Raw genomic sequence first — 24,847 nt, 5'->3', positions numbered from 1 at the left:
AGGTTTAGTAACTTTGGGTCCAAAGTCCCTAGTAAGCATCCAAACTAGGGTTCGAACTCAGGCAGTCTGTGCAATGAACCACTGTGCTAACCCCCCGTCAGGAAACATAAACAAGGTAGCTTTGCCACTAATTTGATGAGAAATGCCAATCGAGCAAAATGTAAAATAACAAGAACATGTCAAGCTGCCATTTGACATATTTGTTTACTTAATCTTTGGGGTTTAGCTTTGAGACAGAATTTCACAGGCTCATCTATGACTCGTCTCCATCAGAAATGTGCCCACGTCTTCTTACTCACCAGTGTTTCTCTCTGTTTAGATCCAGTTAATCCTCCTCATTAATCTTCAGCTCCCAAATAAAGGCCCCTCTGTCCTCACTAGACCCAGAATATTTTCCTGCCCTGTGCCGTGCCAGGCCAGCCCCCGCAGGAGCTCCGAATCCTTTTAAGAATCACACTCGTGTTTTTCTTCTAAGGTACACAGAAACAAATATGTCTGTGACCAATGGGCAGCAGAGTCTATCAAGTAGGCAGGGGGCTGAGACAGGAAAGGATCTTTTGGACAAAAGGACCGTAAATCATATCCTTCCTGTGACCTGGACCAAGTGGTCTTCCCAAGACCCAAGCACTGCCCCTCAGGTGAGCAGAGAACTGGGACAGGACACAGCAGAGTGGCAGGGACCTAGGATGTGGCTGCAGACTGTGGCTGTGTGCAGGCCCCGGCAGAGCCGTTTGTCATAAATATGGGATGGAAAACCTCAGCAGGGAAGCTGACTCTTTCGTTCACCTAAAGTTGTTCGCCTCAGTGATTTTGTGGCTTTGGGTTCTGAGTCTAGCCATGGCCCCAACCAGGGTTGGAGCAAGAGGTGGCATCCCATCTTTCAACCTTATTCCTTGTCAGGGTCAGCTGTCCGGGGTGTAGTTCTAAAGGGGGCACAAAACATCCCTGCAGTCAATAGAAGACTCAGAGCTAGTTAAGGCCTGTGCCAGATAACTCAGCCACTGCATAGGGATCTCTGTGTTCCCACCAGGGTAGGCAGTGCCCTCCGGTGGAAAACAAAAATTCCTTGCACTCATCTTAAGGTGCAGTCCCAGGAAACTGAAACCCCAGACTGCAGAGCGCACAGCATAGTGCTTTTGTTCTGCTCATAGGCAGTTTCTTTAATCACCTAAATTGAAAACAGTTTAGTATGCCATTGGTGTAGAAGATGTTTGGGGTAGAAAACCACATATAACAAATGCCTTATTTGGTGCATTAGCAAAGAAATACACGGTTTGGGTTAACGTCAAATTGTTCTCTTCAGCCTACAAAACAAATATTAAATGAACATTTTTTAAAATATCCATTTGAAGGAATATCAAGTCACAGTCCAGCCCAGAACGCCCACCGTCCTCACTCCTGATGTGCCCCAGGGCTTGAGGATCTCCTGGGTCCCTGGAAGCACCAAAACTCAGAAACTGTGAGCCCCGGCCCCTTCCTGACCTCATCTTTTCGATTCTACAAACTGAAGTCGTAGAGCTATTTTTTTTTCTTTTTTACTTTTTGGATTTTAGTATTTTTAAAACAGCTTTATGGTGATATAATTAACATACCAGACCGTTCACCCATTTAAAATATACATTTCAAATAATTTTTAGGATACTCCCAGAGTTGTGCCACCATGCCTACTAACTAATTTGGAACATTCTTGTGGCTCCAAAAAGAACATTAACAGTCACTGCCCATTTTCCTACCTGCAGCCCACCCCAGCCCTGGGCAACAACTAATCTACTTTCTGTCTCTACAGAGTTACCTATTCAGGACATTTCCCTTAAATAGAATTATACAAGATGTGGCCTTCTGTGACTGGCTCTTTCACCCAGCATGATGTTTTCAAGGTTCCTCCATGTTATGGTGTATAGCAACACTTCATTCTTTTTCATGGCTGCATAATACTCCATTGTGTGGATATAGTGTGTTTTATTCATTCATTTGTCATTCAATGGAGAAAAGCTGTTTGTTTAACAATGGCTCTTTTTGTTTTCCTTTCCAGCTCCCAATCAGAACAGATGTCCCCGAAGATACCCAGACAGAGAATGTGCCCCCAGGCCACCTTGTGCTTCCTTCCTCCGCTGGTAGAATCTGATTTTTTGACAACCCAGGCAAATCCTCAAGGTTGACTCTTGGGCTAGACTCACAGGTCAAGGCCAACTAATGGGCCAGGCGCAGTGGCTCACACCTGTAATCCCAGTGCTTTGGGAGGCCATGGCAGGAGGATTGCTTGAGGCCTGGAGTTTGAGACCAGCCTGGGCAGTATATGGGTCACATTTTCAAGTAGCAATTTCTGGAACCCATGCTTGTCACTGTCAACGGTATGAAGAAGTAGGAATGCCGCTGTGGTCTGAATGTTCCCCTGAATTTATGTGTTGAAATTTAACCACCCGTGCAATAATATTAAGAGGTGGAGCCTTGGGGGTGATTAGGTCAGACTAGGATCTGCCCTTGTGAACGGGATTAGTGCCCTTATAAAAGGGCTCCAGGGAACTAGCCAGCCCCTTTTGCCCTTCTACCTTCTGCCATATGAGGATAAAAAGAAAGCCTTGAGCAGACACTGAATCTGCTGGTGCCTTGATCTTGGACGTCTCAGCCTCCAGAATTACGAGAAATACATTTCCGTTCTTCATAAATTACTCAGTCACAGGTATTTTGTTATAGCAGCATAAACGGAGTAAGACAAACACCAAGTGTTGCCCTCCATAGCTGGAGGGTCTTGGCCCCACCTCAGCCCCTGCCCAAGCACAGCCACCCTAGACAAACACACACTCTAAGTAAAATCCGGCTGTCATTCGTTCTGCAAATTCAACTCTGAAGCAGGTCCCCAACCTCACAGCCTCTGCTGAGCTGACCTTTCCCTTTGGCTTTGGGAGGCTTCCTGCTCCTCCTTGGGTCTCACCTCTGGCCACTGCCTCCTGGGGCCTCAGAAGGGGATCACTGGAGAGGAGGAACAGCAGTCAGCATGCACTCACCTGTGTCTGCTCAGTCATCAGCCAGTTGGCATTCTATGGACTACACTGTCCCATGTTCACCGTTAAATATTCAGGTGGAGTTGGGTTTAGCAGAAGAATTCCATTTAATCTCCTTTGAGTGTTTCAGGCCCTCAGGAGAGCTCCCAGGATAACTGCTCTGATTGCTAACTTCCTCTCAGTCTGTGTCTAGCCCTTCCTCCTTGGTGGGGAGGGCTCCAGGCTCTAGCCCACCCCGGCCTCCCTCTGGATACCAGGGAGAGGGTGGAAGCCTTAACCAAGGTGAATGACAGAAATGCAGATTCGGGGAGGGGATCGAATGATGAAAAAGCCTCAGAGAGGCAGCTCTTGCCGTTCATGCTGTGTCCCAAGGATACACAGATGAAGGAAGGGGACACTCGATAGTGTTATTCTGACCCCCGCCCACATCCACTTTCTCTATCCTAGAGAGGCTGTGAGAGGGGATGCCCTCAGCCTTTCCTAAAATCCCAGCAGGAAGAGGACAGTAGCTCCGAAGAAAGAAGTGTCCAGGATGGCACAGGGCCCAGGTAGCAATTAAGCATTTTTCGTGTGGTCCATAGGGTGGCAGACTTCTTTCCACAAACGGAAGCGCCGTCCCTCTAAACCTGTTACTGAGTCTAACGTTTGAGGATAGCTGCAGAATGGTCCCTATCTGCTTTGAGGAGTGGCCTCTGAGTCTCCCATCTTTTCCACTTCAGCTCCCCTGTGCTGTCCCCACTTTAACCACTAGATGGTAGCAGACACCACCAGTTGGTGAGGAAAGTGTTGGTGCCAAATAGGAGGTAAAGGCTGCAATTGAAGGCTCCTCCCTATCTTGAAGCTATGTCAGTTTCACCTGTTTCTAATTTAATTTAATTTAGTCTAATTCATTTTTCTTATAGGTACATTCTTATAAGTAAATTATTTTTATATTTATGAAGAACATATTCCTGAATATAAAGAATACTCACAAATGTATTCTTCTTAACTTCCCCAGCCTCTCCTTTCTCTACCCTTTTGTCTTCAGTAATTGGAATGGGGACCAATTCTACATTCCTCAAAATTCAGATAATAAGAAATGAGAATGGTCTTAGGCATTATACTACATTTGATCAAAGAAGACAAGAACTCCCAAGCCAGTAGAGAAGAATGTGAAACTAAGACACAGAAGACAAATACAATAAAAAATATATCTAAGAAATTGCAAAGGGGACAAAAACAAAAATAACAATAAATTAGCATTGATGGACAGGCATCATGGCTCACTCCTGTAATCCCAGCACTTTGGAAGGCCAAGGCAGGCAGATCACTTGAGCCCAGGAGTTCAAAACCAGCCTGGGCAAGAAAGCAAGACCCCATCTCTACAAAAATAAAAATAAAAATAAAAATTAGGCAGGCTTGGCCAGGTACAGTGGATCATGCCTATAATCCGAGCACTTTGGGAGTCTGAGGCAGGCAGATCACTTGAGGCCAGGAGTTCAAGACCAGCCTGGACAACATGGCTAAACCCCATCTCTACTAAAAATACAAAAATTAGCTAGGCATGGTGGTGTGTGCCTATAATCCCAGCTACTTGGGAGGCTGAGGCACGAGAATCACTGGAGCTCAGGAGACAGAGGTTGCAATGAGCTGAGATCGTGCCACTGCACTCCAGCCTGGGCAAGAGCGAGACTCTCTCTCAAGAAAAAAAAAAAAAAATCAGCCAGGCTTGCTAGCACAAAGCTATGATCCTAACCACTCAGAAGGCTGAGGCCAGAGGATCGCTTGAACCCAGGACTCAAGGCTGCAGTGAGCTATAACCATGCCACTGCACTGTAGCCTGGGTGACAGAGAAAGACCCTGTCTCAAAAAAAAAAGAAAATGCATTGACTCTTAACCTTTCCAGTTGGTATGACATACAATTCCAAACTGCATATCAGGATTTGCATAATGGACCAGGTGCAGTGGCTCACGCCCGTAATCCCCTTGGGAAGCCAAGGCAGAAGGATTGCTTGAGCCCAGGAGTTTGAAACCAGCCTGGGCAGTATAGTGAGACCCCATCTCTACAAAAAAAAAAAAAGAAAAATTAGCCAGGCATAGTGGCACATGCTTGTAGTCCCAGCCACTTAGGAGGCTGAGGTAGGAGGATCGTTTGAGCCCAGGAGTTCAAGGCTGCAGTGATCTATGATCATGCTCCTGTACTCCAGCCTGAATGACAGAAAGAGACCCCCCCCCCTTTTTTTTTTTTTTTTTTTTTTTTGAGATGGAGTCTCGCTCTGTAGCCCAGGCTGGAGTGCAATGGCGCGATCTCGGCTCACTGCAAGCTCTGCCTTCCAGGTTCACGCCATTCTCCTACGTCAGCCTCCTGAGTAGCTGGGACTACAGGCGCCCGCCACCACGCCTGGCTAATTTTTTATATTTTTAGTAGAGACAGGGTTTCACCGTGTTAGCCAGGATGGTCTCGATCTCCTGACCTCGTGATCCACCCGCCTCAGCCTCCCAAAGTGCTGGGATTACAGGCGTGAGCCACCGCGCCCGGCCCCCTCTCTCTCTTAAAAAAAAGAAAAGAAAATATGAAAATGGGTCCAATTAGTAGGTTGGTGAAAAAGTAATTGTAGTTTTCCATTACTTTTAGTGGCAAAACTGCAATTACTTTTGCACCACCCTAATAGATTACGCAGCAGCAACTGGCATATTCGTGAGCACCATGGGGTGTCCTGGTGCCTGCAGCCACCTTCGCCTGCCCTCTGCTGTTCTGAGACAAGATCTTGCCTCATCCAGGATGGCTCTGCTTGCAGGGAGGGTCGCAATTTAGAAAGGGCCCCACAAAAGTCCACCAGGCAGAAATCAATGGTACCTCGAGAAAAGCTATGAATGTCAAAGGACAAGCCATGGACAAAATGGAATCCTGGGCGTGGAAGGGAACTTTATATCCAGGGCCTGAGCCTGAAACCAAGGGAGAAAGCGATTCATGGGCTGCAAGAAGGTCCCAAGTCACCACAGCAGGTGACGATGTCCATAAAAGGAGACAAAAACAAACAAAAAAAAAAAAACAAAGAAAGGACCCTGTGGGGGCCTGGCCTGGCTTAAGTGGGTCCTGGAATAAAGACTGTCCTGGGCATCTCCTGAGCAGGAAAGGTTGATGGATGGAGAACACACGCAGAACCAGCCCTCCAAGCCTCAGAAACCATAGTCTTCCTGGAGGCTTCTAAGAAATAGAATGGAACATGATGTGCTTTCCTATTGTATGTTACATTTTTCTGGACTAAAAATTGAGGAGCAGAGGAGACAGCGAGACCAGGAAGCTACATTTACAGGAGGCTCCCAGCCTCTGGGTTAGGATGGAGGGCTCACATCCTTGCCAGCTCCATCAGTAATATGGATTTCTTCACTCCAGGCACACAGTGGCCTGGTGGGGTCAAATATTTGACCTAAAACAAATGGTACCAAATTTCAAAAATGAGAGTTGCAGCTGGTCCCTGCTAAGCGATCTCAGCAACGGAATCTTTCCAGCCCATGCCAGCTCACAGCCCCTTCCTGCCCCCAACCCTTCCGTGCAGCGCACCCCCTGCCCAGAGCCCACAAGGCTGCCTCTTATCCTTTCTTCAAAAAGACCCTGAAATCCACTCTCTCCAAAAAATAGACCCTGGTGGGGTTGGGGAGGGGAGGAACACCAGTCACACCCCTCCCCAACCTGGACACAACGTGGTCCTTGCCTTCCTCCCCAGGTTGCCACAGAGGCATAGACCCTGGCTGAAACTGACAGCAGGAATACCACGCCACACATCTCAGTTCAGTTTGTGCTTTTATTCTAAAGCCAGCAGGTTGGTGTGTAGTTGCCTCCCTGGTCTGAAATCAGTGCCCCTTTCAGCCCCTGTCCTGCTCCCTGTCCATTGCTCCCACCCCAATCTGGACAGAGGACTGTCCTCAAAGTCACCAACCTGCTCTCAGGGCAGATCCTTGGAAAGGAGTTGTTTAAGGAAACACCCTAATTGCCTTCTAATATGTCAATATCAGATTAGATTGAACCACCACCATTTGCATTTTAATGGCAAAGCTGTGGGAATCGGGGGCTTCAGTGGTTAACTGGTAAAGTGTGGTAAGAGGGGGCCTCAGAGGCATGGCAATTCTGGCAGAAGGTCACAGGTCACAGGTCACAAGCTACAGGCTGGCTGGGACCAGAGTCTTCAGGGGGCTGATTGACCTCTCTGGGCTCCCTACACCTGCCTTGGGGTGACTGTCTGCTGCCCTCTGGGAAGAGCCAATCTTGAGTCTGTGGTCTAAAACTAAGGAGTTAACCAATCAAGGGAAGATGAACTACCCACAAATTGGTCCTCACAGACCTCACGTAAAGGGCCTGAGGGTCAGGCCAGGACCTGGGACTCTGAGCAATGCACCCAAGAGGCTGTGCCCAGGAATGTGTAATTCAGACTGAGGGATACATGTGGGGAGGGGGCAGGGCCCAGGAAAGAGAGCAGGTCACCTGGGGAGGGGAGGGGGAATGTCCTTTCTGCCATTTACCACCTCTCTGGCAGCCTGAGCAGGGAAGAGAACCAGGCTGGCCACCTCTCACACCACAGCCTCAAGCTGGGACATCCTCAGGCCAGCCTGGGGACCATGTCATGATGGGAGGTATGTCTGCCTGTGTGCATGTGTGCGTACTAGGCAAGAGAGATCAGGGTAGTCAGTGTAGGGACTGGGAGAGTCATGGGAGCTGGGTTGCATGGCAGAAATAAAAATTCAGGCTGTGCTCAGGAAAAGGATGGTGGGTATCCTGAGACCGGGCAAGCGCCTAAAAATTGATGTTCTTCAAGTCCATGGAGCAGCGGTACCTGCCGTCCGGGAACCTGGAGCACAGCAGGTTGGGCAAGCAAGGACAGGTGTGGTGCTTGCGTTTCCTAAAGAAGGGGACCTAAGGAAAGAAGAAAGCAACACCTTCACCAAAGGGAGGTGGGTGAGCCTCCTGGCAGCAGTCTCTGCTCAGCCCAGCACTGGCAAATGTCTCACCCCCACACCCTAGCCCACTTCTCCACTGCACCTAGCACAACAATAATAGCAATTAGAGATGAGGAAACCGAGGTACGGTGTGGCTAAGCAATATGCCAAGATCACACAGCTAATTTGTGGAGGAGCTAGGATTTGCACCCAGGCTACCTGGCTCTGGAGACTCAGCACACATGTGCCTGCACACACACACACACGCGCACACACACGTCCATTGATTGAATGTTTGTTGCTCATCCATTATGGGCTCAACACCGTGGTGGGTGCTGCAAGTGCAGCCGTGAATAGAACAGCCACCACCTCTGCCCTGACTCACACCCCAGAGGAGTGCTAAACCAATGGGGTATCCTCAGGGAGAAGTTAGGAGCATGGACCCATTGTCAGACTGCCTGGGTTCAAATCCCAGGTCTACCACTTCCCAGCTGTGTGACAATCAGCAAATCATTTGGCCTCTCTGTGCCTCAGCTTTATCATTTGTAAAATGGGTTAACAATAGCACCTACCACATATGGTTATAAAGAGGTTAAAATAACAAAAAGCACCCAGTATGAAGGGTGGCATGTAGGAAGCACTCAGCATTAGTTTTTATTACCACTGTTGTCTGTATTGGGAATATGGATCAGGAGCTGAACCACCTCACATTCCCCAAGGTTACAAGGACTGCCACATTGTCCTGCCTCATTCACCACTCCCTAGCCCCTCTTCATCCTGGGACAGGAGGTTGGACAGGGGCTGTGATTGGGAGAGAGACCGCTGGAGGATGCTCCGTGCCCAGATGAGAACCGAGCCAGGGTGCAGGCAAGTCCCCGAAGAGCAGGAAACATGCCTGAGTCCAGGTGGAAGACAGCTGGTAAGCCTGAGAGCCTGTGCTCAGGAATGTCTAATTCAGACAGAGGGGTACATGTAGGGAGAGGGGCAAGGCCCAGGGAGGGGAGCAAGTCACCCGAGAGCCTGTAGAAACGCCCTAATTGCCTTCTAATATGTCAATGTCAGACTAGATTGAACCACCACCATTTGCATTTTAATGAAAAAGCTGTGGGAATTGGGAGCTTCACCGGTTAACTGGTAAAGTGCGGTAAAGTGGCTCCAGAGAGGGAGTGCAGCAGGGAGGCTGTGGCTCCAGAGGACTCGACTGGGAGCTGGAGGTCAAGGAGTGGGAGCAAGGCAGGAGCTATGTACTTAGGGCACAAGAGAGAGTGACTTCTTAAAGTGGGCACCTCACTTGCCTCACTGTAGGCCTGACCAGGTGTGGAAGGCGATTTTGTGGGTCTACTTTTGTGTCCCTGAAGGGAAGTTCTTATAGAGCAAAGGGCATGTGAGATCCTTCCCAAATCTGAATTCGTCAGATCCATAAGGGACATTAGTGGTAGTGAGTCTGCTCCACTCATCGTATAAATGTGGCCCGAGAGCAGGTGAGTAATTTGCCCAAGTCCACACAGCAAATTAGGGGCTGGGAATGCCCAGCTTGTCTAACAGCCTATGAGATCAGTGGCACCCCTCCACCTGAGGCTGCCCCCCAAAAACAAGGAGGCAGTGCCCAACATCAGTGAGGTATAACTAGAGGTGGCATCGGAAAACTGCAGTTCCAGTCCCAGCTCTGTCTCATTGGTTGTGTGCCTTGAGCCAGTCACATGACTTTGCTGTATGTCAGTTTCCTCAGCATTGCCCAGGGTTGCAGTGAGGATCAGATAAAGATCAGTGGTTCTCCAACCTGTGCTAGAAGTTTGTAGATGGATCATGTCAGGCCCTGTACAAATAAATGTACAAATGTGTTATCTGCAGGGCACTAAGTAAGGTGGATGCCTGTTGGTGGCGGGGGCACAGCAACCCCATAGCCTTCTGCTTCCCCTTGGACATTCAGGGGCTGGATCAGCTGTCAGAGGAGGGTGAAGTCCTCTGGAGCCACAGCCTCCCTAGACTGCCTCTCTGGAGCCAGCCTCTCTGGTCTTCCTAGCTAGAGCAAGGCCCCAAGACATCACCCTCTGCTCCTCGTATGGCCCACCCACATATGTGCACCCATGCAGTGTCTGCAGAGTACCTTGTGGCTGCCGGGGTGGCATTCCTCGCCTTCCCGCCCCAGCGGGGTGCACATCCGCAGCCCTCGAAGCCACAGGCTGATGGCACAGCAAGTGCCTGTCCCACACTGGACATCCCGCTGACAGGCCTGTAGGAGGGAGAGAGAAGGGAACAGTCCATTAGTGCACCCAAGAGAAAGCAGAAGGGAAGGGCAGATCCAAAAAGCCCTTATCAGGATGGAGCAAGAAGAGGCTGAGAGTATCACCCCTGGCCTTAGCCTTACAGAACGCCCTGGGCCACACTTTATTGCCTTGCTCCCCTCATGGGGAGGCTCAGGGCTCAGGGGGGCATTGGATCTGGATCTGAGGAAACTTCCAAGCTCCTGGAGGCCAGTCAGAAGGAAGACAGTCCTTTTCTGACAAGGCTGGAGGTTAGAAGGCATAGTTTTTCTAGGGCTAAGTAGATGCTCAATGGATGCTGGTGGAATTGAATTAATTAGAATTCTCAAAGGTGGGAGGGACCCTGATGGCCCAAATTCCTGGGTGGTCAGTGCTGAGCTGCCTTGGACCAGGAGTCTCCAGCCCTGACTCTGCACTGTGGTCAGTGCCTCCCCTCTGCATGGAGGCACCCCCATCCTGGCCCTCAAGAGGCCCAGCCTCAGCCGAGGGGCCAGCACCCCAGTGAACAGGTGCCTCTCCCAGGGTTTCTCTGCTGACTTCCATGATCCCCAGAGAGGATCGCAGAACAGGGGCTGAGCGGCCCTGCCTGGTTTGGGGAAGGTACCATTTGTAAAGAAGGCCACATGAGCCCACATTAAATAAAAGCCAGGGCCAGGGAAGACAGAACTCTTAACTGCTCCAGACTCAGGTGGGGACCTGCTGAAGAAGCATCCACACTTGCCATTCTCAGAGACGCTATGTGGCTTTTCTGAGCTGAAATGCAAAGCTGGGTTTTGGATCACTCTTCTCCAATAACAGCCTATGGGCACCTTCAGGCTGCTGTGTGGGACGTGGCAGGACCTGGAAGCCTCCTACTTGCCCAGACCCAAGAGGGAAAGAGTGGATGTCAGCTCCACTGATCATGCAGAGGAGTTACAGGTGGTGAGCACCCAGCTGTGCCTGTCTCCAGCCCAGCAAGGGCACATCTCACACCCAGCCAGGCCACAAAAGCTTGGGGTTGGGGTAAAGGAAACCCCAGTCGACTCTTCTTCTCCCATAGAGGTGGGGCATCGCTGTCCCACTCTCGGAAGAAGGATCATAAAGCCTTGGATGTGGGGACAGTTACAGTCCAGGGAGCAGGGGAGTGTAGAGGTGGTGGAGCCTGGGCTCCTGCTGAGAATCAGAAGTGGGACACCAGCAGGACATGGAGGCTGTGGGGAGCCTGGGGTTTCCTGACCTCCCCTTACTGCCCTGTTCTAACCACTCAGCTGTCTTTCTTGGGTTTCCCTCACCTAGGGAAAAGTGCTGTCTATTGTGCTTTTCACTGTGAAAATGTTTGCCTGCCACTCTCAGATCTGCCTGCCCTGCTGTCACTCTGGGCCAGTGCTGGAGCTGGCACGGGTGGTGAGGCAAGCCTGGCATCCAGGCCAGCCACGCTGCTCCTGCCCTCACCGTGCAGCAGCCGGGGCTTCTCTCCATTGTTCTTGCCCTCCTAGATTTTCAAGCTACCCCATAGAAGGGCAGCCTACAGTGTAAACACTTCATTAGGTATAATTCTGCCTTCACAATTACTTTTACTTTTGCTTTGGATCTCAAAAGCATTTGACTCACCGTTAATATTTGTTCTTTTGAACTCAGTGTTTTTCCTTTAAAAGAGAAAAGAAAGAATTTGTCCTTTCTGTGAATGGTAAAATTAACCCAATTCCAGGAATTGTTTGGCATTTCTCTACATTTCCATTATCCATGTAAAAAGCTGGTGGAGGCTGAACTAAAAGTTAGTTTCCCTGCTCCCCCGACCTTTTTTTTCCAGTGGATTTTATATGGAAAGCTCTCAGGTAAAGCATTGCTTTCTGCTTCATTAAGAATGGTCCCGCTACCATTACACATCATGTGCCCCTATTTGAAGGCGTTTTGAGGTAAAAGCAAACTTCTGAGAGAAAACCGTGATCTGAATATTTTGAACCAATTGTACAGTGCCCGTATGCTGAACCTCTGCTTCGAGACTGGATTTCTACTTGTTATCTGGATGCTTGCTTTGGGGTACACTCAGCTGAATGTTAGTGTCACCCATATTCCTCTCAGAACTAACTAGGCAGGCACAGAGTGAAAGAGTTTCAAAGATATCCTTTCTAAGCAGAGGTTAAATTTATACAATAGAAGTTTATAAGCTTACCATCTTTAATTAAGCTTACTGCCTTTAATTAAGTCAACATGCTATGTAAATTAATATTAATATTAATATGTGAATCAGACCATAAATAAAAATTAAAATTCACACAAAAGATAAATTAAGGTTTGCCAATCCACTTTATAAAGGAATTCCTTATTACTTAATAGGAATCTTCATTTTACCAAAGGACTGAACTTCAAAATGTTCAATGCTCTACTAATGCATTTAAAACAGGATTTGATTCATACACAGCTTCTCAAAAGCAGATCCCATTTAGTAGAGTGAGGTCTAACTATCTGAAAATCGCATGCAATCCCTTAAATGCATAACTCCCCATTCCCTTTGGTTCACAGTGTGTTGAGCCAACAGAGCCTCCTGCATGGTTGCTGGGCTCACAACCCATGCAGACCCTGACATCTTCCCAAAACCCAGGGCACAGAGAATGTTAGGTGACTTACCCCTGTGATCACAGCACAGTCAGACACAGTTACTAGGAGGAGCATGATTGAGACTCGCATGGCACCTCTCATGGTCACTTGGGGTGAAGGCAAAACACTGCCTGCTTGGATGCCTCTCGCTTCCTCCTGCTCAGCCTTGTGCCTGGCAAGCTGGGAAGGCCAGGCTCTCCTGCATCCCCCGCCTCCTCCCAGATGTTTACACTCAGGATCCGGGGCTGCCTGTGGATGCCTCATCTCTGCTCTTCCCTTCTCCAACACCGATGTTACTCAGATGATCTCAGAAGCGAAGATGAGACCTGAATCTCTAACAACATCAAATCAACATCAAAACCAATAAAAATGGATACTTCGGGGGCTTTGACAGTTGCTCTAACTCTCCCAAGAACGCAGTGATTCAGATAGTTATGTACATTCCACTCAATGTTCTTTTCTGCCTCTGGGTATCCTTCTATCCTACTTGGGGCAGAGGAAAGGCTCTGGTAATGAATTAAGGGATTTGCAACATCCTAATTTATCCTTCCCTGCACCAAACTATGCGACATAGAGGATTATTGGTTCCCTCACACTCACACCAAGACTTATCTAGGCATTTACCATGGGCTCAACACAGAGGTAGCTGAGAAGACAGAAGAGGGTTAGGTGGTATCCTTATTTCTCTAAAAGCTTAAAATTATAGTGAGGAGCCATAAGACAGTGAGGAAAAAAAGACCAGACTCGTGTGGCTGATGTTCCTAAGTGACACACACATAAGGATTTGCTCTCTCATGGGCTCAGGATGAACACCAGCAAGTGTCCCTTGGTACAATGACCCAAGGGCAGAAAGCCAGCAAACACACAGGGCACACACTCCCTCAGAACCCTGCAGAGCCGAGTTGGTATGGACTGTGGCTGAAAGGTACTAGAGCCACACCACTGGCCTTCCAGTTTTAGGGGTGAGCATGAGAGTGGCCTTATCCGTGAGTGTATAAACACGGTGGGCTCAGATGCCAGTCTGGTGGGAAGTTGACTTTGGGGATGGCCCCTCCTCCTGTGAGGGAAGCCCCTGACCCCAGCCCTCTCTGTGTCATATGATCCAGAGAGAGCTCCCAGTGCTTTGTCAGATGATCTGCCTTCTCTCCACAGTAATAAAAGCCAACATTTCCCAAGGTATGTGTTGCAATATGTTAATATACAAATAAACAAATAAAAGACCTCTACAGTAAAAAATCTGGGAAACACAAACCGACTTGTCTTTTGCAGAAGTTTTCAGGGCCTTTCATATGCTAATAAGTGTTTGAAACACCAAGTGGGAAATGCAGTTTGTAGTATTTCACAAACAGATTCATCCACAAAACCTTTCTCATCAAATGTCACATGGGTCTAGGGTTTCCACATCGAAATGTTGATAGGCATTTATGAGTACAGAGAGGAAGATTAACTAGCACAGGGGCTGGGAGCTAAGCCCCTAGAGGCAGATGCTTTGATTCAGATCGGTGGCTTCATGACCTTGAAAATATTGCTAATCTCTCCAAGCCTCAGTTTTCCTATCTATAACATGGGATAAGAATAGCACTTACATCATACGATTTTGTGAGTATTCATCTATTTATTTATTCATTGACCATATTTATTGAGAGCCTACTGTATTGAAGGCACTGTTCTTGGCACTGGGAATATAGCAGTGAACAAAACAAAACCCTGTCCTCATGTAATTTTGACTATAGTCAAGGAGACGGGTAATAGACAAATAAACAGATTTGTAATAAAATGGCCAGTTGTGTTGAGCATTGTTAAAAAGGAAGGCAGGGGGCCAGGCGCGGTGGCTCATGCTTGTAATCCCAGCACTTTGGGTTAGAAGGTAGAGGCAGGCGGATCGTTTGAGGTCAGGAGTTCGAGACCAGCCTGGTCAACATGGTGAAACCCCGTCTCTAGTAAAAATATAAAAATTAGCCAGCTGTGGTGGCTCACGCCTGTAATCCCAAGCTACTCGGGAGGCTGAGGCAAGAGAATCGCTTGAACCTGGGAGGCGGAGGTTGCAGTGAGCCGAGATCGTGCCACTGCACTCCAGCCTGGGCAACAAAACGAGACTGTGTCTCAAAAAATTTAAAAAAAAGGTTGTGGGGGGAAAGGCAGGGAAGGCAACAAACCTTGACAAGTGGTGATATTTTAGATGTGGTAAGGGTCTCTCTGAGAAGGCACTTGTGCAGATGACTGATAAAGTGAAGGAGTGAGCTGTACAGAGCCTGGAGGAAAAGTCAGTGCAACAACCCTGTGGCAGGGCTTTGTGGCCAGTTCCAGGAGAAGCAAAGAGCGAGGTGAGCCAGGGGACGGGATGGGAGGGGATGCAGTTGCAGCAGGAGCCAAAGGCCAAATCCAGCCTGCCTCGTGGGACATGGCAGGAACCGGACTCCAAGTGTGATGGGAACCCTTGGAGAGTTTGGAGCAGGGGAGAGGCAGGATCTGGTATACACCTGGATTTTTTTTTAGAGACAAGGTCTTGCTCTGTTACCCAGGTTGGAGTGTGATTATAGCTCACTGCAGCCTGGAACTCCTGGGCTCAAGTGATGCTCCTGCCTCAGCCTCCTGAATAGCTAGGACTGTAGACACGCACCACTGCACCTGGCCTGATTCACACCTTGAAAGCATCCCTCTGACTGCAGATGGAGAGTTAAGTGAGATGATGCATATGAAGTGCTTAACACAATGCCTGGCACACAGCAGCATTTGCTACCAATGGCCAATTTTTACTATAAACATATAAACTGGTATGCTTTAATACAAAATTCTCCTGGGAGGTGAGAATCAAAATAATGAGTCTGTAAGGCCCACCTGTACACTGTGACACTGGGCCAGGCTGATGACAGAAGAACCAAGAGACCATCTGAGCCTCGGAGGACCTTTCGCTCTGGGAGAAAAGCTACCTAGGGAGGAGGCAGCACTTTGCTGGGGGCTTGAACACCTTACAGAAGTGGTCCTGAGGGCTCTGCTTGCCCTGCACACACTACCCCACCTCACAAGGTCGCCTTCCAAGAGGCAATGTCAGATCATGTGATTCTCAGGCTGCCCCAAACACACAAAACTAATCATCTCACAATTGCAGTGAAGAATGGTAGCAAGAAATGCTGTTGCAAAACAAAACCAATAACATTGATTAAAAGCATTTTATTTCTCTTGAGTGCTAGTGCTTGAGGAAAAGCCATTTTAATTAGAGGAGGGCAAGGGACAGAGGGCAACTTGGTGGAAATCCCAGAAGAGACTCTGAGGAGCTCCGGGGATAAGCAGTACTGGTTCTTTATTCAATAACTCAATTGCACATTCATTCAGTTCCTTCCATGTGCCAGAATCAGGAACTCGCACTTCTAGGGTCTAATTTACCTCTAGACCTTAGAGCTCTCCTGTTCCCATGTCTAGGTGGACTTCAAAAGTACTTGACTCTTTTTTGCCACGGTTAGGGTTACTTTTTGGCTGACAGATCCAGTGTAGAAAAGGACAGTGGAAAGGAGAGGAAAACCCTGAACTAAGCAAGCAGGAACTGGAGGAGACAAAGGAGGGAAGCCAGAGGGGAGGTGAGTCAAGAAGTGAGTGGTAAAAAATGGATGGGAAATGGTGAAAGTGCTAAAAATGGACTTGGTTCCCCTGAGGGAGGAGAGAGCTAGTGGAGAAGATGTGCCGGGCAAGCCTTTCCCAGACTCCTACACACCTGCAGAGAGAATGAGGGCAGGTGGGCAGCATGCCATTGAGTGTCTGTGTAGGAGGGCTACGTGCAGGTCACATCTCATAACTTCAGCCTTTATTTCTCTGCTTTAGCTGATGTCAGTGTCACCATGGACCATTTATACAGACGTGTGTGTGTGTGTGTGTGTGTAGCAACAGCCAATCTCAAGGCCTATCTTGAGGGGCCCCTCAAGATGTAGGGCGACCTTCTCATGGAGTGAGACTATGGAGTGGAATATTCCCTGACCTGGCATAGTCCCCTGAGACTGTTTACCTTCAGGCATGGAATAAGTCTCACCCAAGCACGGGGCAGGGGTTGAGGGGCCCCTTTCAACTCTACCTTAAGATCATGGTTATTGTTCTGCAAGCTAGAAAGGGAGCCCATGTCCAGGGGTCTCCTTGCTCCTGCCTGAGCGGGCGGATCTTGTGTTAATGTTTGAGCACATGTGTTAAAATATGCTCCCTTTGGCTGGTTGCAGTGGCTCACGCCTGTAATCTCAGCACTTTGGGAGGCCAAGGCAAGTGGATCATCTGAGGTCAAGAGTTCAAGACCAGCCTGGCCAACATGGTGAAACCCCATTTGTACTAAAAATACAAAAATTAGCCAGGCGTGATAGCGTGTGCCTGTAATCCCAGCTACTCGGGAGGCTGAGGCAGGAGAATCACTTGAACCTGGAAGGCAGAGGTTGCAGTGAGCCCAGATTGCGTCTCTGCCTGGGTGACAGAGTGAGACTCTGTCTCAAAGAAAAAAAAATGCTCCCTTTTTTACTGGTTTGTTGCTAATGATTAAACAAGAATTAACTCTGATCCGTTTCAAAAAGAGATGAAGAAAGGAATAATAGAATAAAGGAAACCCAATCATCCAGGCTGGGGGTTGTTAACTTGGAGTCACAGCCCCGAGGAACTCATGAGCAGAATTCAGAGAATCCATAAGCTTGGTAGAGAGAAAAATTGCATCTTAATGTTCACTAACTTCTAACTGAATTTTTAACATTCTCTTTGAACCATAGGCCACAAACTACAAAAGTTTTAACAGTTCCGTGATTTTGTTGCCAGGAGAAATTACAGATGTTTTTATGTCATATTACTATTGCTGCAAATAGCTCCAAATATCATTCCTGCTCATCACTACCTTGAAATCACTGTAGTTACTATGCTCCCTGCTAGATTGTTACTTGATCCATTAATAAAGAAGCGCATGTATTACCATGTCACAAATTTGTTTTTAATCAATATCTTGATAACTTTATTTTAATAAACTTGATATTTTTTATAATCTTACATATTGTATTTTATACATTTGAAGTCACTATTCTGAGCCGTAGGCTTCAAAGGGGCCTACAGCACAATAGCCAAGAACCCCGGGGGTAAACTCTGGAGACTCGGAGCAAAGGAAAGATGAGGCTTAGTACAGTACAGGGTCATAAATTCAGGCCAGCTGAAAGCCTGAATTTAAGCTGGACAAATCTGAGAAGAATTGGAAGAGGAGGAGGAGGAGAAGAAGAAGGAGAAAAAAGAAGAAGAAAACAAAATAGAAAGAGAAGAGTACCATCCTGGCTAACATGGTGAAACCCCGTCTCTACTAAAAATACAAAAAAAATTAGCCAGGCGTAGTGGCGGGCGCCTGTAGTTCCAGCTACTCGGGAGGCTGAGGCAGGAGAATGGCGTGGACCCGGGAGGCGGAGCTTGCGGTGAGCTGAGATCGCGCCACTGCACTCCAGCCTGGGCGACAGAGTGAGACTCCATCTCAAACAAAAAGAAAGAAAGGAAGGAAAGGGAAGGGAAGGGAGGGGAGGGGAGGGGAGGGGAGGGGAAGGGAGGGGAGGGGCAGGGCAGTCTCAGGGTCCAGAGAATAACAGGGACCTGGGGAGTGTCTTAGGCTGCTTGTGCTGTTATAATAAAATACCTTAGCCTGGGTAATTTATAAACAACAGAAATGTATTGCTCTGGAGGCTGGGGAGTCCAAGATCAAGATGCTGGCAGATTCCGTGTGTGGTGAGGGCTCATTCTCTGCTTCCTAGAGGACACTTTGTTGCTGTGTCTTCCCATGGTGGAAGGGGCAAACAAGCTCCCTCCAGCTTCTTTTATAAGGAAAGTAATCCCATTTCTGAGGGCTCCCTGTCATGATTTAATCACCTCCCCAAAGGCCCTACCTCTTAATACTATTGCATGGGAGATTAGGTTGCAGCATATGAATTCTGGGGGCACTCCAACATTCAGACATGGCAGAGGCTATATCTGCATGGAGGGATCACGGGAAACATTGGCCCCTGGTCTGCATCCAGGTAGACTCCCTCCCAGGTCTCTGAGTTTCCTTAACCCATAAATAACCTGCGCCCCATACACTCTCATCTTCAGAACTCTGGATTTTAAAAAACAAGGCCTAGGTGTCCAGTAGTCCTTAAAACTGATATCCTCGGCTGGGTGCAGTGACTGACACCTGTTATCCCAGCACTTTGAGAGTCCAAGGCAGGAGGATTGCATGAGCCCAGGAGTTCAAGACCATCCTGGGTAACAGAACAAGACCCTATCTCCATTTTTTTAATCAAAAATAATAATTTCATTAAATGGCATCCTCACTCAAGTGATCCCTTTAACTGGATTTCAAGTGATTGCAAGACTTTCTTATTCTACAACTAGAAGATGTAATTCAAGAAAAGATAACACTACGACAGTGTCAGACTATCTAGTACCTAAGGATAAACAAGCTGTCAACCCTGGCATCTACCCTAGTCACCCCCGCACAGACCACCGCTACCTCTCGGCCACAGCGGCTCCTGGCTCAGCCCATGAGCGTGGCATGAGCCTCTCCTTTCACTCCTGCCTGCCCCTCTTCTTCCCAACACAGTAAGTTGTAGGAGAGCTCTGCATTTCCTCTTCTCCCACACCCTCCTCAGCCCACTCCAGTCTCACTCCTGTTCCCATTGTGCCAGCAGAACTGCTTTCTCCAAGTCACCTTTATCCTTCTACTGTTCTGGTTTTTTTTTTTTTTTTTTTTTTTTTTTTTTTTGAGACAAGGTCTTGCCTTGTCACCCAGGCTGGAGTGCAGTGGTATGATCATGGCTCACTCCAGCTTCAATGTCCGAGGCCTAAGGGATCCTCCCACCTCAGTAGCTGGGACTACAGGTGCGCACCACCACGCCTGGCTAATTTTTGTATTTTTCATAGAGATGGTGTTTTGCCATGTTGCCCAGGCTGGACTTGAACTCCTGGGCTGAAGCATTCTGCCCACCTCAGCCTCCCAAAATGCTGAGACTACAGGCACGAGCCACCTTGCCCGGCCCATCCTTAGCCTTTTAAATGTCAAATGCGAGGCATCATTTTTTCATTCCTCATCTCCCTTGCCCTTTTGTGCCTTTTTGGCCCAGGCACTACTCTTTCTTTGAATTCCTGTCTTACTTTTCATGACACCATTGTGGCTAGATCCTCCCCTCTCAGTCTCCTTCTAAGTCTCTCCTGCTTCTTGTTATCTCTTAAAAGAAGCTGTTCACTGAGGTTCCACACTCGATGGTCTCCTGTCCCTCCACACCCGTCCCGAATAGGTCTCACAGCCACCTACACATTCATGATCTCACACCAGTGTTCCCAGCACAGGCCACCCCACACTTCTGGCCCATAGAGCCAATAGCCCCTTGGACATCACCACATCGATACCCCACTGGCACCTCACATTCAGCATGCCCCTGTCCTTTCACCTCCTTTTCACCCTCACTGCTAAACCCACTTATATTGTTCAGGGTTCTTAGTTGTAAATAACAGAGTCCAGCCTGGCTGGCTTCAGCAGTAATGGAATTTAATGAAGACTGTTAAGTAGCTCGTTGAGTTGTTGGGTGTCTTGAGAAACAGGATGCAGCTGAGTGTCCAAGAACAATGTCCAGAACCAACCACGGAATTGCCTAACAAGGAAGGCGTCTCCCAAAGGCAGCTCCTCTGCTGATGAGACCTGGCCCAGCTCTCCGTTCAGCTTCCTCTGCCATCATCTGCTGACATCCAGGCCCCTGCAGAGCCCCTTTCTACAAGTTGCTTCTTTCTTGTGAAAGGATCATGTGGGCTGTCCAATCGCACAGCCCAGTGCTCACACCTGCACCTCTGCAAGTGCACTGGGAGATAACTGACTCAGACCTGAATACAAGGAAGGTGTCCAAGGATCTTGGGCAGCTACAAACCATGGTTGCCCACTGCCACATTCTTCCAGCGTTCTGAGAGGCACCACAATACACTTAGGAGTTGAACCTGGGAACTTCCTAGATTCCTAAATTTATCTGAATTCATGGGTCATTTAATCCTGTCACTTGGACCTCCCCTTAACTTCAGATTCTTCCTTCCCTTTCCATCTGCACTGGTGCTGTTCTTCCCATCCTCCCGACAGGCCCTTCCCTCCAGGTTTACCCCTTTGCAATCCATCTTCCATGCAACCCAGAGGTCTGCTCTTCACCTCTGAGAGCTCCAAAGTCTCCTAGGATCCTCTATATCCCCAGGTCAAGCCCAAACTCCTTAGCCTGGGTCCAAGGTCTTGAAAGACATGCCCTGCTCTCCTTCAGCCTCCTCTCCCATCATTCCCACCCTCACACACTCACAACTGCAGCAGGATGAACCTGCTCACAGCTCCTCCATGGGCCGAGCTTGCATTCCTCCATACCTTTCCACAGGCTGGCCCCTGCCCTTTTGTCTGGGTGGTGAAGCCCTCAGTTTCCATCCTAGTCCAGCCACTCACTGATCATTTGAACTGGTACAAGTTATCTCACCTCTCTGAGCCTCAGTTTTATCTTCTGAAACATGGGAATAATACCCTCCTCTCAGGTGTATTATGAGTACATGACAGAACTCTTGGAGTGCTTAGACACACTAGTGGGTTGAACGGTGGTTCCAAAAAGATATGTCTCTGTCGCACTCCAACCTGTGAATATGACCATATTTGGGAAAAAACTCTTTGCAGATGTAATTAGTTTAAGGATCTTGAATGAGATCATCCAGTATTACAGAAGCGAGTCCTAAGTCCAATGGCAAATGTTCCTGTAAGAGAGAGAAGAGAAGAAGGCCATGGGGAGCAGAGGCAACGATTGGAATTGTGCTGCTGCATGCCAAGGAACACCAGCCACCACCAGGAACTCGAATAGGCAAGGAAAGATTCTCCCCTAGAGATTTCAGGAGAATGTGGCCCTACTAATGCCTTGATTTCAGACTTCTGGCCTCTCAACCTATGAAAAAATTAATGTCTGTTGTTTAAAGCCACTAAGTTTGTGGCAACTTGTTAAGCAGCTGTGGAAACCAGCACTGGCACTCACAGCATATCTGCCCCTCTTCCCACATTATCCTTCTATCAGGTATGATGTGAACCTGGGACCAAGAAAACCAGGCCCTGGCCAGCCAGCACCACAATAAAACCCTGTTTCCTTAAGTAATCACTGCAGAGAAGGCCTCCCTAAAGAGCAAAATCTGAACGATACACTGTCCCTCCCTCACCCCAGCTGTTTAGAGGGACTAGATCCAGAGGAACAGAAGCAAGGAGTCACTCCCTTAAGGTCTCCCAGTGGCACTGCTTAAGGCCAGAGCCACTTTATCTTGGTTTCAGATTGTGTGTGTTTGTTTCTTAACATGTCCTAACAAATGCTAGAACACTTCTTCCTCTGGGGCCCTGTGGCATTTGGTTATTTTGACTAAGCTCCCCGGTCACAATGCCTAAGGAGTCTACAAAGAAACTGAGAGTCACAGGCAGGGTGAAAACTGCTTCACTGCCCAGAGGGAAGATGACCCAGGCTGACCCAGGAGGCTGGGAAGAAGCCAGCCACAGAGGGGAAAGGGCTTTCTCTCCACAGCTCTCTCTCCTGCCCACTGCTAGGGCAGGACTTGGCATTTTCACCCTCAAGATTTCATCCCAAGGCAGTCTGGTCTGTTTCTAACCCCTCACCACATGGAGAAGGAACCTGAACCCATAAGTTCCTGAACCCAGAAGGAACCTGAACACAGAAGTCATGGAAGTGCCTAAGTCACATAGCTGGACACTGGCAGAACCCAAACTCCACCCAGCTATGGCCCAGGAGGAGGAGGCCTGGAATGAAGAAGCCTGGGTTTGAGTTCCAGCTCTGCCACTGAGATCAGCTGGATTCCCTCACTCCTTCCAGTCTGTATCTTCAGGACCTGCCTCACCTCCCAGATTTTTAAGGGAACCGAAGGAGAGAGGGTGGGCTAACACGCCTGTGGACTGGGATATCATTCATGATGGGACATTGCTCTTCAGCCCCACTGGAGCCCTCATCATTTAGCTGGAAAGGTGAAAAGGAGAGTTGTTCTAACAGAACCATCTTCTCAGGCCACAGGGCTGGGAATATTGTTTAAGAACATTCCATGATAACTTGGCAGAGCCTAGGAAAGGAGGTGCAGCAGCAGGATCTCAGGGTAAGCAGTGTTTGCACCTCCTCATGCCTGGTCAGCCTTAGGCACAGGATGGGGGCTCACTTAGGAGCTGTCAAGTTGGCTGATCAGTCAAGAAGGACTGGAAAAAAAGGCACAAGAGGCCTTTTTCTTTTTAGACAGAGTCTTGCTCTATCACCAAGGCTGGAACGCAGTGATGCAATCTGGGCTCACTGCAACCCCCACCTCCCAGGTTCAAGTGATTCTTGTGCCTAAGCCTGCCAAGTAGCTGAGATTACAGGAGTAATCCCAGCTAATTTTTTGTATTTTGGGTAGAGGAGGGGGTTTCTCCATGTTGGCCAGGCTGGTCTTGAACTCCTGGCCTCAAGAGATCCACCCACCTCAGCCTCCCAAAGTGCTGGAATTGCAGGTATGAGCCACTGCCCCCGGCCACAAGAGACATTAATAAGCTCCACTGTCTCCTCTTACCATCCCGCCATGATGCCCATCCCATCCCACCTTCCCCTCCCACTATGGGGCTTCTCCCATTGGCCCCCACACCAGGTTTGTTAATGCTCTCCAGTCTCAGCCCCCTGCTCTGCCCTGAAGGTTCATATTTGGGGGAATCTGGGGCACAGGAGGGAAAGGCAGCATGGGGGCCCTGAGCCCAGAGGCAGCCTTAACAGTCTGGGCCTGCTGGAGCTTTTTGCAAAAAGCCCCACCCAGAAGAAAGCTTGGGGCCCTTCTCTCTTAGCCTGTGTTCCCAAACTTGGAGCCCAAGGCTGAGTTTGGGGGTTAGGTTGGAAGCTTAACAGGACAATGTCCTATCCCACCTGCCTTACCAGCCTCAGGTCCCCCAGCCTGCACACCACAAAGTCCAGCCTGCTAATCTTCTGATCATCTTCTTCCCCAGCAGCACTCAATTTCCCCCTCCCACCACCCTGTCACCTGTCATCTTCCAAACACTCTAACCCTATGTATTAGTCCATTCTCACATTACTATAAGGAAATACCCAAGAATGGGTAATTTATAAAGAAAAGAGGTTTAATTGACTCACAGTTCCACATGGCTGGGGAAGTCTCAGGAAACTTACAATCATGGCAGAAATCACTTCTTCACAGGGTGGCAGGAGAGGGAATGAATGCCAGCAGGGGAAATACCAGACGCTTATAAAACCATCAGATCTCATGAGAACTCACTCACTATCATGAGAGCAGCATGGGGGAAACCACCCCTGTGATTCAATTACCTCCCACTGGGTCCCGCACTTGACACGTGGGAATTATTACAATTCAGGATGAGATTTGGGTGGGGACACAGAGCCAAAGCATACAGCACCCTATAAGGCAGAGTCCCAGGACCGCACTCTCTCTGGCCCACTGCAGACCGAGTTCCAGAGCCAGAGAGTGGGTGCGCTGTTTTAGGGTAGGTCTTGAAATGGCAACCAAGCTTGTGAGGAAGAAGAAGTGAAGGAATTGCAGATGCCTAGCCTGAAAAAGCAGCCATGATGGCAACCTTCCACTGCAGTGATCCATTACTGGACAGTCTATGTGCATTATCTGATGTCCTGAGTAGACATCACTACCCATCACTACTCCAGCTGAGGAAATGGAGGCTCCATCATGGCCCAAAGTCACACAGATAGTAAGTCACAGGGCTAAAACCTGACCCCAAATCTAACTCTAGATGCTCACACTTCTGACTGCTGTGCCACACTGCCTCTCACATTTGAGAGAGTTGTGTTGCCCCAAAAGGCAAAACAGGATCAAAGTGTGGAAGGTACAGGGAAGAAGATTTTAGCCCAGTATAAGGAAGAATATCCCAGCAGACAAGGGAATTGGCTGCAATGGAGGTAGTGAGCTTCTCATTGCTAAATATGTTCAGAAAGAGGCCTTACGGCTGACCCTCTGTCAGAGAGGATGTGGAGGGGATTTTTATCCTTAGTGCCCTTTAAGATCCTAAGAGACTGAATATACAAATGGACAACAGCCAGACCATATCTAAAAACAGGGATT

General features: G+C 48.6%; 1 protein-coding gene across 1 annotated transcript; it reads right to left on the bottom strand.

Moving 5' to 3' along the window:
* Nucleotides 1-6,769: 6,769 nt before the first annotated feature.
* PROK1 (prokineticin 1) lies at nucleotides 6,770-23,959 on the bottom strand. Its single transcript, XM_063628017.1, has 4 exons — nucleotides 23,890-23,959; nucleotides 12,788-13,091; nucleotides 10,024-10,149; nucleotides 6,770-7,893 (listed from the first exon to the last, which is right to left on the bottom strand). Exons 2-4 carry the CDS (start codon nucleotides 13,019-13,021, stop codon nucleotides 7,774-7,776), a joined length of 480 nt encoding a protein of 159 aa, XP_063484087.1. The 5' UTR covers nucleotides 13,022-13,091; nucleotides 23,890-23,959; the 3' UTR covers nucleotides 6,770-7,773.
* Between the last annotated feature and the right edge of the window lie 888 nt (nucleotides 23,960-24,847).

Source organism: Symphalangus syndactylus, chromosome 12 (assembly GCF_028878055.3).
Source record: "Symphalangus syndactylus isolate Jambi chromosome 12, NHGRI_mSymSyn1-v2.1_pri, whole genome shotgun sequence".
Classification (NCBI taxonomy): Eukaryota; Metazoa; Chordata; class Mammalia; order Primates; family Hylobatidae; genus Symphalangus; species Symphalangus syndactylus.
The sequence above is the reverse complement of the archived record's forward strand: the minus strand, read 5'-3'. Positions and strand labels throughout refer to the sequence as shown.

What these genes read in the sequence shown, in the direction of transcription:
- PROK1 (XM_063628017.1), bottom strand. Translation starts at nt 13,021, where the DNA reads ATGAGGCATCCACAGGCAGCCCCGGATCCTGAGTGTAAACATCTGGGA. An exon ending in ACTGTGCTGTGATCACAGGG is followed by an intron (nt 10,150 to 12,787) that starts GTAAGTCACCTA and finishes TCCCTCCTACAG; the next exon opens with GCCTGTCAGCGGGATGTCCA. An exon ending in GCCACCCCGGCAGCCACAAG is followed by an intron (nt 7,894 to 10,023) that starts GTACTCTGCAGA and finishes TTCTTTCCTTAG; the next exon opens with GTCCCCTTCTTTAGGAAACG.